Source organism: Buteo buteo, chromosome 6 (genome assembly GCF_964188355.1).
Source record: "Buteo buteo chromosome 6, bButBut1.hap1.1, whole genome shotgun sequence".
Classification (NCBI taxonomy): domain Eukaryota; kingdom Metazoa; phylum Chordata; class Aves; order Accipitriformes; family Accipitridae; genus Buteo; species Buteo buteo.
In genome coordinates this window covers 33,763,651-33,780,545 of record NC_134176.1, presented here as the reverse complement: position 1 = coordinate 33,780,545, position 16,895 = coordinate 33,763,651, and the positions used below count along the sequence as shown (strand labels likewise).

At 38.1% G+C, this 16,895-nt stretch overlaps 1 protein-coding gene across 7 annotated transcripts in view; it reads left to right on the top strand.

Moving 5' to 3' along the window:
• The window catches only part of DPH6 (diphthamine biosynthesis 6), a 216,021-nt gene extending 199,452 nt beyond the window's left edge, over positions 1–16,569 (top strand). For 5 of the 7 annotated variants that reach the window (XR_012650751.1, XR_012650748.1, XR_012650747.1 and 2 more), the window contains 2 exons: positions 8,186–8,440; positions 16,270–16,398. Coding sequence is in view for 2 of the 7 variants with exons in the window: in XM_075030369.1 (XP_074886470.1) it covers positions 16,270–16,385 (116 nt within the window). In the remaining 5 variants the exon portion in view is untranslated. Of the gene's footprint in view, positions 1–8,185; positions 8,441–16,269 lie in introns of all 7 variants that reach the window. The other 2 variants (XM_075030369.1, XM_075030368.1) reach the window with 1 other exon arrangement.
• The last annotated feature ends 326 nt before the right edge of the window (positions 16,570–16,895 follow it).

The following is a 16,895-nucleotide window of genomic DNA, read 5'->3' as shown; positions in this document are numbered from 1 at the left end:
TCACATTAATTTTACACTTTTTGTAATATATCTGATTACATTCTTTATTTTGTAAGGTAAAATAATATATTTCATTAAGGAGCTGCAGAATTCAAGGCTTAAGAAATATACTAGGTCTTGAGTTTAACATGCTTATACAATTGATTTGTAACTATTTAATTGAAAAAAAAATTCAGTCTAATCACTTTTAGCGCATGAGTTATATTCAGCCTGTAAACTCCTTATTATTCATACACAGAGGGATGTGTCCAATGATTAAGACCCCAAGGATTTAGTTGATAGAATAATCTGCATTTCTAAAGAAAAAATAAGCAGTAGGGTATTTAATTCTTTAAAAGAAAAGTTGTGATGCACGTCAAAGCATAACACTGACTCATAGTTTTAAAAACAGCATCTGCGACTTGCTTGTCCATTGGCTGGATCACTCATATATCTGTAATGTACAGTCTTGATCTAATAATTGCTAATTATGCAGTTGTTTATCAGCTCATTTGAAACATCCTGAAATTCAGTCTAGCTCAGCAAATTGCTGTGCTTAAGGCATTTTTATATTCTAGGAAATTATAATATCCCCAGAAGGCGAAGAATTAATAATAAAAATCCTCTTTTGTAAAAGATTATCATTGCAGAGCAAATGGAGCAGATCTTCCCTATCTTAGTGCATTTAATATTCTCATTTTTTTCTATGAAAGTTTGATGGAACGACTATGTGGGAATCACTGTTTTATTAACTTGTTAAGAGACAAATTTACTGAACCAGTGCAGCATATTGATTTCAGTGTCTGCTATATGGAAGAGCAGCAATAGTAATGGATGACTTCTAGACATTTCCATATGGAAACTAGCTCATTATTTAGATGTTTTGTGATCTTGATTTATCTGCTTAGGCTGGCATTACAGAGTTAATGATTAAAATTACAAGGATGCTTTCTTGTTTATTACTTAGAAGTTTTTCCTGCCTTCCAAATGATTCCTTCCTGATATGCCCACCCTTATTGAATCCTTTGTGAAGGATTACAGAAGCAAATCCACAGTTTGTCTCATTCTATTGGAAACAATATGCTGGCTGTTAGATTTCAGGTTTGATAGGCAATAAACAGAAATTAGAATGCTACATGCAGCACATTTTTGATCAGTTATCAAACATTATTCAACTGATTAAGCGAGCAACAATCTCTGGAGTGGGGGAGCTTAATATAGCTTGATCTAATTATCTTTGTAGTTACAAACATACAAAGGTAAATATCATACTTAAGATATTTAATGAGGAGGAGAAAGGTAGCTATCAAAATAAATTGAGTTGCTATCCCCTAGGTATTTTTCTTGAAGTTTCTCCAGCCCATAAGCATACCTATCTTCCAAGTTCTATTTTTTGTTTTATATTTTGGGGGAAAAAATCTTGCTGCTTCATCTAGGAGTCTAATGCTCGGTTTATTTCCATTATTCATTTTGGCATTGCATGATTCAAGTATCAGATTAAAAAAAAAAAAAGATCTCAGAAAGTATGCAGGCATCTGTGGTCCTGCACCCTACAAAGTGAGTGATCCATGTAGGCAAGGGCTGAAACCATGGTAACACAATTCAGAAACTAATATTCATATATCTGCACTCTTACCATATTTTTGGACAAATAGAAAAGTTTGTAAGTTTATTTCTCAGCTGGCTATGTTGTATCTCTTAGGAGTCACAAGCTGATTTCTACTAAGAAATCTTAATCATCTAGGCAAAGAGCCTTTGTATTAGCCGCATTAAGACCACACAGTTAAGTGATTTACAGGAATTATGTAAATTTTTTTGGCCAAGCCATCAGAAATATCTTCTGGAGATTTTTATCAAGCCTGGCCTTAGAAACGGAAATGGTTTACCTCTGTAAGGTATACGTGATGCCTTCTTTTCTATTAAAAGTCTCAGTATAGAGGAAAAGGGTTTCTATGATGCATTTTATGCAGAAATGGTTTACTGCAGTAGGTGATGAAGAATCTGTACCACAGCTAGTTGAAGTTTTTATCCTAAGTTTCAAAAATATGAATAATTACTCCAAAAATAGAAATAAATGTAGCATTTCCAAGTCAGTAAAGTTTACTTCTGACATAAATTTAGATCAATATGTATTATTTTCATGTATCTTATCAGCAAAGGAGTTTTAGAAGTAGCAGACTTGTATGTTCTTGTGGATATACAGTGACCTACTTTGCAGGTGTGGACAGAACTGTGTATGTAAAAGTATGTAAAGTGGGTCTGTAATGTAAAACATCATTTAAAAGAGTCATATTGAGGGATGCATTGAAGCAGCATCTTTTACATAAGCTCTCAGATATCCAATGGCAGTAACAATTATTCATCAAGCAATCTCAAAGCATTTCACAAAGGCAGGAAAGTACTTTTTCTATTCTAAAACTGGAAGTATGAAATTTGGTGATTGATTGTACAAAGCATCAAGAATTGCAGTTGCTCAGAAACACAAAAATCAGACACAAAGGTCCTGCCTGAGACTTAAGGAGACATGTGTCTTTACAGCACTGGGAGCCCTTGCAAAAATAAGTAAAGCATAGCTCTGTACGTGTCGCTGAAGCCAAAAGAAGGACTTCCAGCAACTCGGTGGCAGAGCTGGCAATGGCATTCCTGCCACTTGTTTCTTTATGCTGGGTCCTTTCCCCTGGACCACCACTTCATCAATGCATTGCCTGAAGTCTGAAATCATCCTTGTTTTTCCTACATCAACATTAAAGTAACAGGTAAGGAGAACTGAATATGAAGAGGTGGTTCATTTGAGGAATGCTGGCAAGATGTGCTGTACACAAGTGAGTTAGAAGCACTTTATAACACGCTCAGAACTTGGAGACTGAATTACAGTTTTAGTAATCATCAGTTCCCCTTCTTCTCTGTCATTTCTTTGTTTAATATATTGCATGGAAGAGACTTATCGTACAAGTTTTATAAGCTTGCAATAAAAATATAACAACTGTTGTATTAAATTATTTAAGTTGTAAACCATTGTAAAAAGCAGAAAAAGTTATATCGACATGGAGCCAGAAAAAATGATTATGATGGAGTATAAAATATATTGTGCTGATTACTACAGAATTTTTGTCCAGTTTAGCATATTGTAAATCTTCGGTTGGCCTTAAGAATGAAACATGAGTAGATTTTTCTAAAGGATTGTGGCAAGTGGTTTAAGAAAAATGAAGCTAAAATCAGATCTATAATTTAAAAACAAATCGGCAAAAATGTGACAGCGAACAAAAAATATCGAAAAGGTCAAAGGAGAGAAGAATAGTGGCAAAGCAAAGGATCAATGAATTCAAAACTTCCAGATTTCCCCTGGGAGAAGGCTAGAATTCTGGAGGAATAAATAACCAGCTTTTATATTTTAAGCAAGTAGATTATTATTTTATTCCTTTGTGCTATGCTTTACTAAAATGAGATGTGCCGATAACTTTGAATCTGGCAGTATTGATGTTAGTAGCATTTGAAAGTGCTAGATTCCTATATTAGTTGCTAAAATTACAAATGGAAACATTTGCAGGAGGACACAAATATATTTAGCATGAAGTTCTGACTATACATGATACAATCCACTTAGTTTTCCTTTCTTCTGCCTCTTTGCTCTTGGTAAGTCAAAAATGAAACTGATTAGGTGATCATTATTAATAAAAATAACAATAGTAATGATGATGATGATGATGATAATAATAATAATAATCCTTTCGCATCTTCATGTTTCACCTTTTTCTCTTACCAGATTTTTTAGGGCTTTAATGACCCTAAGCATTCTTGTGGCAGGTTGTGCCCTGCAAAGTGATTTAGCAAAAATTCAGCTGGGCTGAGCATATTTTGTTGCCTTCCTTTCTACCAACGTGTGCTTTCTGCAAAGGAGAAAAAGAGGTGATGGCCTGATTCTAATGAATCTTCCTAGCAGTGGTGTAATTGAAAAACTGCCTTGGAAGAGAAGCCTTTTTTTAAAAAAAAAGCCTACTCATTCAGCTGATGTAGTGTAGAAAATACTGGCAAGACCGCTCCAGTGACGATGTTCCGGGAGAGGAGTGGCTCTCTGTTAAGAGAAGTTGATGGCTTTCTGTAGCCTGTCCTTCTCACTACCACGTTCTGCAGTGCAGCGGGTATGATACTCCCTGACAAGTTAAGGCCCATGGCATAAAGTATCAGTGTTGACCAAAGAAAGGGCTGTGTGGGCATCTTTGCTTTACTTTAAAACTGACATCTCCTCTTGAACAATTTATTTCCCTCCAGCAGTACTGCAACATTGTTAAAGCCAGATCTCATGCCGCAGATCACATCTTTAAAACAGGAGGAGGCACAAGGATAAATCAAAAGCATGTTTCGCTGTGCCTTATAGGTTGGCCTCATGTTTGTGGGACAGATAAAGGTCACCTTTCCATCACTCGCACTTCATGTTTCTTAAAAGTGGTTAAAGCATCACATCCATTTTTCTTCTGAGCATTTTCAATTTCATTAATCCAGTATCTGTTTGAGCTAACATAGTTTTTGGTGGAGATGTGCCTTACGGCTCCGGAAGTAGAAACTCCTGTTGAAAGAGCCAGTGTTCCAGCAGAGGAACCGTCGGTGCTGCTGAGTGACTGGTCACCTGTGGGTGCTGGCCCACCTTGGGGGGTCTGGGGACCTGGGGAAACCTGGAACCCCTAAGCAACAGACCGGACTTGGGCAGCTTTTCCATTCACTGCTGGGCTATGCTGTGTACTTTACCTGTCACCTGTGTGGCTATAAATCACAAAATGTACAGGAGTCACAGAAGGCAGCGCAGTTTGTATAATTGCAAAAGACCTTCTCCAAAAGTTTTTTTAAAAACAGGTGTTTAGGACCATGTATTTTGGTGATGAAATGGTCTTCTTTTTTTTATGTGTGTATGTATATGTATATATTTGTGTAATAATTTAACTTTATTGCAGCCTCTTGTGATACACTGTGGTATAAAATATACAGTAATATTTATTGAGCAATCATAAGACAGTCAGGTGTCTAGCTCCGTGACAGATATGATAGACTATTTTGGCATAAAGCCAACAGGTAACTTTCAAATAACCTGTAAACCACCCCAGCTGTTGATGGCGGAAGAATGGCAGAGGCCTCTGAGCAGTGAAGTTGTTTGACAACAGAGCAGGTGGAACCTGTGCAGCAGTGCTCTTCTGGGACTGTGGTTTTCAATTCCAGAGATCCAAAGCAGTCCAAGCAAAAGCATGACTCGGTTCTCGGCCACTGTATTGTTGTTTGTAAGTGTGCTCACTGTGGTGTGCTCTCAAGAGGAAGAAGAGGTGTACGGTGGGTTAGAATTCGGGGTCGCTTGTTGGCTTTTTCACAAATTACCTTAACAAATTATATAATTTTGGCACCATTTTCTATGACTCAGTTTCCTACCTGTCCTACGTTCCTTTTTCAGATATTTTTTTGTGTTGATGGTAAACTTTTTGTGGTAGACCTTGTCTGTTATTTAGTGTTTATTCAGTGCCTGATAAAATGACACGTAAGTCTTGCTGAAGGCTTTTATAAATTATGCTGCTAATAACTTCAAGTTAGAGCAAAAATGACTTGCAGCTCACATCACTATGTGGCCAAATTTCAGACCCTTTTTCTTTTATTTTGCTGTCGGTTGACACAGTTGAATGACTCTCCCAGTCTCCCGTTCCCAAATCTGTAACAAACTATGAGCTCACATTACACAGAAAGCACTAGCAGTGAGATTTATTTGTCATCCTTGGAGGCCATGAAGAGGAATAAAAGACTTTCATCTCACTCCTTTTATTCCGTGACTGTAGGGAATAAGAGGGTACTGATATCTGGGGTCACTGCCATACAGGATACAAATCCAATTAATCTAAATCTGCCAGATCAAGGGGAGGTAGTTGGGTGGCTATCAAGAGCCCACAAACTTCTGGGTGAATCATCAGCAACCCCTGGCAGCATGATTTCCCCATTAAAAGAGAAGCTGGGTTTTGTTCCACCTCTAAATACTGGTCTACCCTTCTTTTTAGCCTGCTGCAGCTAATTTTCCATCAGTTGTCAGATGTAGCAATAATGAAATTTTAGTCATTTGTAGACTCACTCTAGTATTAAATCGGTGACCTCAGGACGAAAGGCAGTGAATGCCATGACCACTCTTTGTTACCTCTTCCAGGCAGCTTTGATTAAACTGTGCTGTGAAGCCAGACCACGATCAATATGAATGATCTTCATCGACCTAATAATATATTTAGCACGTTTAGTGCACTTTTATCTGGTTTTGTTACGATAAGTTGTTTACATTAGTGCAGCAGATTGATTTAAAGTTTCAGAGCTCTTTACAATGGTAAACATCTAGAAAAAAACTCATTGGTTTGTACATGATACCATATATAAATATGTAATGTACTGTGCAAGCTCCTCAGCAGGTGTAAATTAGCGTAGCTACAATTTACAGCAGTTGAGAATCTGGCCTAGAAACTGAAAATGATTATTCCATCAGTGTTGTTTTAAATGATCACAGCTTAACTTGACATAAAGCAAGGACCATATGATCTTCTCCGTACTCAGTCTAAAGATGCTTACCACAAAGTCTTTTAGAAACCTTTTCTATTATTTGTAGACTAAACTCTCGCACCAGCAGATGTATGTGGTATCTGCTAGTTATATAAATATCTCTTCGTGGTCAGGCCTTTTGGATGCACTGTGTCCAATCAGATATTTCTTAAACCCGTTGGTTTTGGAGACTATTTAGCAGACTTGAATAAACGAACAAATGTGGAAGCTGTACCAAACATATCATTTGGGAATGTCAAAGCACTTAACAAACATTGTTACAACCGAGTCCATGTGTAACCACTGAAGGACATATTTGCTTCAGTATGTCTCATGACAGCTTCTTAAAAAATACACTTAAGTGAATTTAACACTTGTGAAAGGTGCCAGATTGACAGGCCCTGGAGATAAAAGTTCTTGAATTACCAGCAGGCACAGCCGAGCTTCCCACACACGCTGCCCCACCAGTGTCCCCAACCCTACCTGGAGGGCACAGCAACCAACTGTCCTACCGCTTGCAAATCTGTGCCATCTCGTGCTCTTGGACTATGGGCCAAGAGTCAGGAGCTGTAATGTGACCTAAAGGTGAAAAAGCAAGTTCCATAATTACTGCACAGGTGCTGTTGCAGTTGATCATTTTCACAGCAAGTTTTCAATTAATCTGGGAGGAAAAAAAAAGTGCACATTTATCTGATTTTGCATACAACAAAAAACATGTGTGTGAGCCTCTAGTTAATCCTGCAGTTTTATCTGTCCGCACAGGAACATTCAGATGACTATATGAGCGAACAAATGCGTACACATACTGTGAAGTGCATTCTTAGATGCCTCTTGAAAAATGGGTCCTTACTGTTTCATATGTTTGTAATAATCTGTCTCCATTCATAACTCATCCCTGCTTGGTGTCATTACAGCCCATCCTCCCCAGAGATTCTGAACACAGCTGGCATACAAGTTCAATAACCATCCACCCTGTAAAGAGATTAGGTCGTTACGGGGTTGAAAGATAGTACACAGGGAAAACAGGCTCGTGATCTTTGCACTCTGTCATGGTTTTAGAAAAAGCACAAGTTCTTCCCTGAGTGATTGTACTCAGAAAGTTCAGTCCTCTGTTCTCTTTGAAATTATATTTAGACCTCACTGTGAGTACTGGAAGGGCATGTTTAAGTGTTTCTTTATTTAGTGCAGAAGGTTAATGACATTTTAAACAAAAGTGCACATTTATAACCTTGTATAGGCCAATTCTCAGTCTGTATATAGGACATGGCTAAAAATGCAACACTGGAAAACACAAAGCAATGAGTTTTCATGCTCTGCTATTTTCTAAGCTATAGCCGGCAGCTTGAAAGAATTATTATGGATGCTAAATCTTAATTCTTTCTACTGAGAAACAGCCATAACTAATGTGCAGAGCATTTGTTTATCTTTAAAAGAGTCACATTTCTTTCTGCAGCTTGCCATTGATGTGCATGATAACATACCTAATTTGACTGGTACTGTTTGTACTTCGGAAGGTAACTTCTGTATATCCAGAGAGAGTTAGGTGGCATATAATTGTTTTAGGGGTGGCGTTTGGGATTGAAATTATAATTGTTACAAATACCAGTATAAAACCTCATTTGAGGATTATGATTGCCTGATTTGCTTACCTCCTCAGCATTCCTGGTGCATCTGTCACACTGTACAGCTTTAGGAAGAGTCCATACCAGCCTTCAAACTAATCTGAAGTTTAGGTTTCAAAATGTGGAAGGAAGTTCAGGAGAGAATGTATACTTGGAAGAGGATGTTTTAGGATGGTAGTATCCATGAACTCTGCTTGAATATCTTACCTCACCCAGCCTCAATTCTCCTGTGCAGCCTGTCTGCTGGAAGAAAAGAGATGGACCATTTTGGGTCATCTTCTCCTTCACAGGTTTGTTCTTTTTAGTATGTGGTTTCATGTTTTGTCTAGCCTAGTTTCAAATATCCAATGTAGCTAAGTCAGGTTTTGTTTTGCACTGCTTTTTTTCACTGCTTGTATTTGCATAGTACCCCAATGGCATTTTCATTTCATTCATTTTATTACATAGTTCCTGATTTTAACTATATCATGTTATAAATCCCCCTTCAATCTGCTACTTATTACCTGCAAGTACTACTAAGTCTTTTTTCATCAACCACCTTTTTAAGATTTTTAAGATAGTAGCCGGCCTTTTGCTTGCAGAAGGGCAAACAGCTTTTCTTGTTTGCTAATAAGAGGGGAGGAGAATGCCAGGGACCTTCTCTTACAGACTGACAATACTCCACTCCCAGAAAAATGCAGAGGAAGGGAAATAGTTGTTTACCTGTTTTTCCTAAGATGTACAGTATACTTGGGCACCACTGAAAACATTATTTAGAAGCAAATGCTTCCTGTAGTTTACCTACCCCATTCTGAAGGATGTGTCTCAGTTCGTTAGTTTGAAAAGTCTTTATAGATGTGAAGTATTATTTTTAATTTTGTTTAGGAAAGGCCAGAAATTAGAATTCTGTAATAGGGAACGAGAGAGGTTCTTTCATGACTGAGTTAAACAGAAACCTTCAGAAGAATAGAAAGGGGTTGGTTCATTCTCATCCTCATGTAACTTGAATTACAGGGTTTAGTAAGTGAAGCGGATCATAAGCTAAACCCTGCAGGGTCCAGAAAGCTCTAATTAACGCCCACAGTGAGTAACTTTTCTGAAATTGGTCTTTAATCAAACTTTGCTCTGAAAACAAAACAAGGTGTCGTGGCAGCTTGATAAAAGAGATGCATTGCCGAGGCTGACAGGCCCACAATCAAACCAGCACTAAAAATAACTGTTTTGTCTACTAATTTTCTTTCAGATGCTAAAAAAATGCATTAGCTACAGTCTAAAAAATACTTCCATAGTTACTCAGCCAAGTGACTCAGCTCTAGAAAAGCGAGGTTCCTGTAAATGCTGATGCCCTCCCTGGTTATGAGTGAGCCCTCTTTCCTCCCTTCCCACACCCTCCCGCCAAAGCACAGGAACAGCAGAGAGGTCGGTGAGGCTGGGAGGGGAAGGGGCAACTTCTGGATTCCTTCAGAGCTGCTCATTTGAGGCCAGCTGTCCCTCTCCTCTTGCTGCTGGTGGTGCAGAGCTCGGGCATCCTCCCCGACTAACTAGTCTCGATTAAGATAAGCCAATCACTCATCTTTCTTGCACCTCCCATGAACAGTAAGGTCCACAGCTGCTACCTTGCACAGTCCCAACTCCTTGCTGATTCCGAGAGCAGGAGTTATCGTGCAGGGAAACACAGCTCCTTTTCCTCTTCCTCTTCCTCTGCTTAGCTGTAGAAAGAATTGCTCTGACTCCTGTGGATACCCAGCCAAGCCTACAGCAATTTTCATTATGTTTTCACCGTAGCCTGTGTAAAAACATTGCTAGAATTGTTTTTTCACGTTTGGGATAGATTGCAAAGGGACAAGAAGTCCACTGCACAAAGAGGACTAGCAGTAAAATGGAATGAAACTATAGTCTTCCCTTTATAGCAGATTTTTATCTCAGTACAAGAAAGACACAGACCTGTTGGAGTGGCTCCAGAGGAGGCCACAAAAATGATCTGAGGGCTGGAAAACCCCTCCTGTGAGGACAGGCGGAGAGAGTTGGTGGTTTTCAGCCTGGAGAAGAGAAGGCTTCAGGGAGACCTTATAGCAGCCTTCCAGTACCTAAAGGGGGCCTGCAGGAAAGACGGGGAGGGACTTCTTAACAGGGCCTGTAGCGATAGGACAACATTCAAGGTCAGGCTGGACGGGGCTCTGAGCAACCTGATCTGGATGAAAATGTCCCTGCTCATTGCAGGGGGGGTGGAATAGATGACCTCTAAACATCCCTTCCAACCCAAACTCTTGTATGGTTCTATGATTCTATGCTTTCATTTGGTGAATGGTCTGCTGGGTGAAGTGTTACCCTGTTTTGTATGTATCTGTACCTACAACTCACAGTATTTTATGACCAAAATGGCAGAGTCCTATCAGTGTGGACCCTAATAAACATATCCTTCACAGAAGAGGTTGCAGTCATCTGAAATGGTTCTTCGGTATTATGGAAAAGCCGAAACAGGATAGCTAACATTGGCTTTAGTGCTTCCAGTCCAGGCTGTATTTTCATTTGTTATGTGTTTACTTGAAAAAAACATTTTCATTGTTACAACTAAAACTAGTTTGGTGTGAGAAGCAAGAATCCCTTCGGTATAGATGGATCCATAAATGCAAGACAAACTGAAATGAAATGTGACGAATCCTTGAAGATATGTTTTTATGAAAGAATTGTTTGCAAATACAGATGTGCAGATCTGAGCGGCTGCTTTGGCATCTGACCAGGCACGTGTTTGTAGAGACCTGAGTTCCAAATGCAACTGCAGCTCCCCCTGTAATTTCTTTTTTTTTTTTTAATTTGGGGGTATGTATACTTTACAAATAGGCCTGAAACAGTAAATTTGGGGTTTTTCTGAAGTCTAAATTATGCCAGTTACTTTTTAATTTTTTTTAAACAAATGTTATTACATATTTACCATTCAACAGGAAAGCTCATTTATCAATTGTTGACTTTGAAAGAAGGGAGAGATATCTAGACACAGCTTAAGAAATCTTCACAACACGGATTAGATTTTGAAAATTATGTAGCAAAGAATACAAATTGTTTTATTGTCATAGTTTCAAAGACTGGCTTAGGTAATCACGGATTTAAAGCAGTTTCACAGCTTTATCCAAATTCATATGGGTCGTTTGTCTCATATATCATGGCAACAGACTTCCCTGCAATTCAAAGCAGCTGCTTAACTCGTATTCAGATAAATATCCCAGGCCAGAGTGATTGAAGTGTATCATCAGTATTGCATGAAGGAGTTTGGATCATCTCTAGAGCTGTGCCTAATCTGGTCTGCCAAAAGGTGCCATGGAACTCCCCTTGTTACCAGTCCCTAACAAAACTCAGTTACACCCCAGTCATCATAAGAAGTATGCAAATCATCACTCTCCTGATATTATAAATAAGTAGCCCAAGACAGACTGTAACAACTCTCTCAAAACCAGAAGGACCAAGGGAAATTATTTATCCTAGTAATAACTAGGATAAATAATCAGGAGTGGTCGGCTTCCAAAGCAAGTTCTGTTTCCATCCTCGTCAGTTTAGTTACTGTTGATTTCCCTCTTTTTGTGCAGATGAATGTTTCCCACTTGAAAAAAAATCAAGACTGACTTCAAATTTTATAATTTTGGAAGAAATTTATAAAGGCATTGAGTAACATATCTTTGGCCAGTTTTCCCTGGAACTGATAGGCTTTTAGTATTTTTGAAGATCTAGCTGATATGTTTTCAAAATGGAAACACAATTATTTACAGGATGTTGCCTCCACTTCTGCTGTGGGCAAAGCAATTTTGAAAACCCAGTCCCTTAACACAGAAATGACCAACATGACCAATGTGAAATAATGTCATCAAGAATAGTAAAGAAAACCATAAGGTACCATATGAAACCCAAGTATTGGACTATGCAAAATTTCCACGTTACTGTCATTTAAAATCTTCACAGCTGCAACAAAAAATCAGTACAAAATCATATTTTGCAAAGTGACTTGCTTTTATATTCCAACAGTATATTTTTGTTTACTGGGCTTGATTTTATTTTGGACAGAAAGGTATTAATTAAAATGAAGGAAGCAAATTGTACAGGTTTTGTTTTAAAATCTTATATTCCACTATATCATTTTATATTATCTTAAGTAAAAGTGTGAGAAAAACCATGAACTGTAAAAACAGATAATTTTTTAAAAGCACATTTTCCTTCCTTGCTATGGTTGTAAACCACAGAGACAGTCAGCTGGATGTTTAAGAAAGGAAGGGGGGTTCTCCAGTTCCTCATGTTTCACCTTTTCATTGCACTGCCTGATCATTTAAGGCAGAGGCTTGTTCCAGACAGCTTCAATTAAACTATGCTGTGAAACCGTATATAGATCAATGGAAATAATCCATAACAAGAGGCTAATCATGTATTTAACAGTGTTCAGTCCAGTTCAATCACCTTCTACTATTTCTGTGGCTTTACATTCATGTGGCAAAGCCCTGAAAGTGTATATGTATTTTTTAATCCATCTCATTAGTGACCATATGCTTTGGCTTCAAGGGAGACAAGAACTGTCTGCAATCTGCCAGGGATTTAGGGACATCAATAATTTGTGAATAGTCATGTTGGTACTGGTCGAAGGGTTAAGTGTTCTGCACACGAGGGGCACATCTTTTGGGACTGGCACTCTTAGTCAACTGTTAGGAACCTGATCCCCTGTGACGCATCTTTTCAAAGTACATGCTGCATGTCAGATCTCCCCAGCTGAAGCAATGGAGCTTTATTAGCTCAGGGATTTAAAACCTGCTCTAAGCAATGTAACAATATCTTTTGGTTAAAAAGTGAAGGAACGATAGTAGTTGTAATATGAAGGTGATTTTTTATGTACTGGGCTAAATGTGATCTTCCTTTTTGTTACCATTTTCCTTTTCAATATGAGCTATTCGATTACTCCTCCCCTGCAAATATGCAGTGAAGCAAGAGTATGGCAGCAATAACAGGGACCTGATTTTGGAAACATCAGTGGATTCTGTGGCCTCACTTCATACTGCCTAAATCCTGCTGAAGCCAATGACAGCACAGATGTAAAAATCACCTTCCTAATCATTTGGAATGACCCTTTAGGGGCTCCCAGGACATTGTTTTATCTACTTAGTGTGAAAAGCACCTTTAAAAACAATAGCTTACGGTGTTAGATTGTGCCATGTTATACGGAGGAGCTGCTAAGTCAGTGTGAGAGATCATCCAACTATTGATCTCGGTATCTTGTCCTTACAGCGGAATGGCAGAAATAGATTGTAATGCCAGAATTTTTGGTGAGAGAGGGAAAGACTCAGAATTATTTTTGCTCATTTTAAGTTTTGGTTATGTCCACATCCCTCAGCTGTACCCAGGTCAATGGAAAAATGCATAGTGGTGCAGAAAGAAACACCATATGGAACCTGTGCCCTGAACTTCTGCTGATCAGTTGGGAGTACCAGGGATCCATCTTACAGGATGAAGCTTGCCTGCTTTCAGCAAATTTCATGTAGTAATAATAATTAATGCAGATTGTCACAGGAAATGAAAACAGGCACACTACACATGACTTGTTTGCTGCTTGCTAATCAGCCACTTCTGTTTGTACTTTAATAAACATTCTGTATCAGGGCAGATTAAATAACTTTAAGACCGACAGCAATCATACAGAGCTCCTGTTAAAGCTCCAGCAAACACACTCACTGAAACCCTCTGTCCTTTACTTGTTTTCACTTTTAAGATCAACTTTTATAAGTATGGCATGCAACTAAGCAAACATTTCCATAAGTGAAATAAAGGAAAGAAATTTTTGAAATCTTTGTATTCGAACAAAGATTTACATGCTTCAGAAAACACTCATACTCATGACTGAGGCTCTTACTTATCTAAAAGCATTGTTTGCATGAGTGAAGAAAATATAGCTTGTGTCTTGATTAGTGTCACATCATTAAAAATATACATTTAGTATTGGATGATTTAGAGTAACTTATTATAGCAGGTAAAATATATAGCTGTCAATTTTGGGATTGGGTCAGCTATGATTACATAGACCGCCACAAATTTACTAATTGTGCATTGTTTTCTGTGGGACCTTGGAGTACAATTTTACTGTCTTAGAAGAGCCAGACTCCTCTTTTCAGGGGAAATTTCCGTGAGCAGACTTTTATCCACAATTTTTAGATGTTTAAAGATATATGTCTAACGTAGAATGTTTTCCTATCAAACTATTTGATTTACAAGTATAATAAAACATTTAGAGGCATATGTCCCAGATTTTCATCCACATTTTAGTCATGCATGTAGGCTTTGCTGCAGCAGTTTGCACTTGCAATAGAAAAGGTGGTGGTCTTTTGGAAAGGTGGCTCTTTCTGGCTGGCAACCAAGTCCACTAGGGCATGTTCAAATGTAAATATTTATGGCTATTTTGGCCGCCTCAAAAAACCAAAAGAATGGACTTGTATTTCCAGATAGCCTCACTTTCAAATTCTCCCTTTAAAAGTAATACCTGGTTTTGTTATAGTAGCCTTTAGCACTGTTTCACAGCTTTTAAGCCTGTGAAAAAAGTTACTTAAAGACTAAAATTATATTTGCACAATTTTAATTGAAGAAAAAAAGGAAATGTAATTTTAATAGGATGGAATTGGTGATTTTTGAGGTGGCTTGCCTTTACCCACTTCTACTTAAAGCCTTCGGAGCCAGCATAGCTATAAAGTTTTCTGAAGTCAAAGTTTAGAATGAAAATGTTAGCTGATGCTTAATTATTGGGTCACTGCTGAATGTCTGCAATACATGGACTGAATCTCTCTTTACACACAACATGAAGAAGTCCTTTGACCTTTGAGGTGACTGCTGATCTTTAGCTCACCCTTGTCTGTTTTCACCTCTCATGTCAGTGATGTTAACACAAAAGGAAGTTAGCAGAATTTCAGAGGACTGGTACTGTCTTCACAGTATTTTGTGGGTAGCATCGCCATTGTTACATCAATTTATGCTACTGCTGCCAGGTAACAAGAGAAGAGTTTTGGCTTCAGTGAATACAATTGCAAAATTCGTGTTTTATCTTGGATGAAGTAACACTTTGACTGAACTGCCTCTTCACAGTTTCACAGACAGTGACGCCAAAAAAAAAAGCTCTGACAGTCTTCAAGTTCTGCCCTCTTTACACCCTCTCTAGCCAAGATTGCTTAGTGTTATGAAGAATTGCCATAATCACAGAAGCTGCAGACAGAAATAACTTATTGCCACCAAAACCCATGCAGACCATACCTTTCCATTAGGAAACCATCTTTTGTCGGGTCATTTGGAGGGGCTTTGGTAGTCTTCTTTAAGGGTTCTGTGTGGCTGGATTTCTAGCATGTCCACTGAGGCTGCAACATGACCAGAAATGTCTCAATGCTGAGTTTAAGTTTTCCATTTTTAGTTCTCTTCCATATTCTCCTAATTAGATCTTCTTCATTATTAATTCTGTTCCCATAATGGACTTCAAAATTACAAACTTTTGCCACACATACCAGTCCCTTTAGAGCTCTTTATAGCCAGATTCTGTATTTTTAGCAGTCTGAATCTCTCTGTAATTCTAGATATGCAGTCATATATTTTGCTGTCCCTAGACTTCCTCCATTACATCTTCATTGTGGCATACTTCCATTGATTTCAAATGGAAAACATGATGTTTTAAAAAATGGCCCACTTTAACTTCTAGTAGATTGATGCACCACAGTGGGACTTGAGAGCAGAATTCCGTTTACAAATACGTGCTGATCATCCAAATACCAAAGATGACAAAGAACTGAATTTCAGATGGCCTTTAGTTATTTTTACTACCTGCACTTAGCTTCAGCTTGCTATATCTGTAATCAACAGACCACTCACTCACTCAAGGTTGAGGAACATGCTTTTAACTGTTTTGCTGAATTATGGCCTTAGGCAACGTGTAAAGTTAGTCTCAAATTAGTCGATGAGAAGGTGGGAGATGATGATTCTTCCTTCTATATAAACTTAGAGTTGCATTTCACTTCCTTTTGTTAATTGCTACTCCACAATAATTTTCAAAAATGTATTTAGAAATCATTTTTAAGAGATAGGACACCATAGAAAATGAGACAAAGAGGATTCATTAATTGTTTTGTTTCTATTTTAGGACTGCAAGAATACCTTGAAAAATATTTGGGCAAGAAGACCCCAGCTCTGATTTTAGTACCTGTCGTGGATTTACCTGGCAAAGAAGTTATTCATATAACATGCTGGCTAAGCTAGCAGTTTAAAAGAGAGGAGTTGGTATCAAAACACACAATCCATCCAGGAGAGAACAAAGAAAAGAATTGATCATAATTCTGTCAGATACTTTCATTAAGCAATATTGTTTGTTTTAAGCGGAGTCATATTTAGCTTGTTAATGATGCCTCATGATACGTGACAGAGTCAGCTTTGTATGAACAATAAAGGTTTCTTTTCAAAATATTGTGCTTTTTTCTCACTTATTTTTAGATATGTTCTGGTAATAGCAGGTGGCTCTTGGGAGATGTCAGTTGCTCTGATCACATCAGTTCTTTTGTTTGATATATTTAGGCCTGCTTACAATAAACCGATAATAACTTCAGATCTTTTGGATGGAGGTGAAACCAGAACATTAGCTCCAATAGTCTTTTAAAGACTTGATTCCTTTCAATTCTATGCTGAATTTACTGACTTCAGGCCAACTCATGAAGACCTTACTTGTGGCCAGGTTTTAACCCTGTTCTTGCACCAGGGAAGAATTATTCGGAG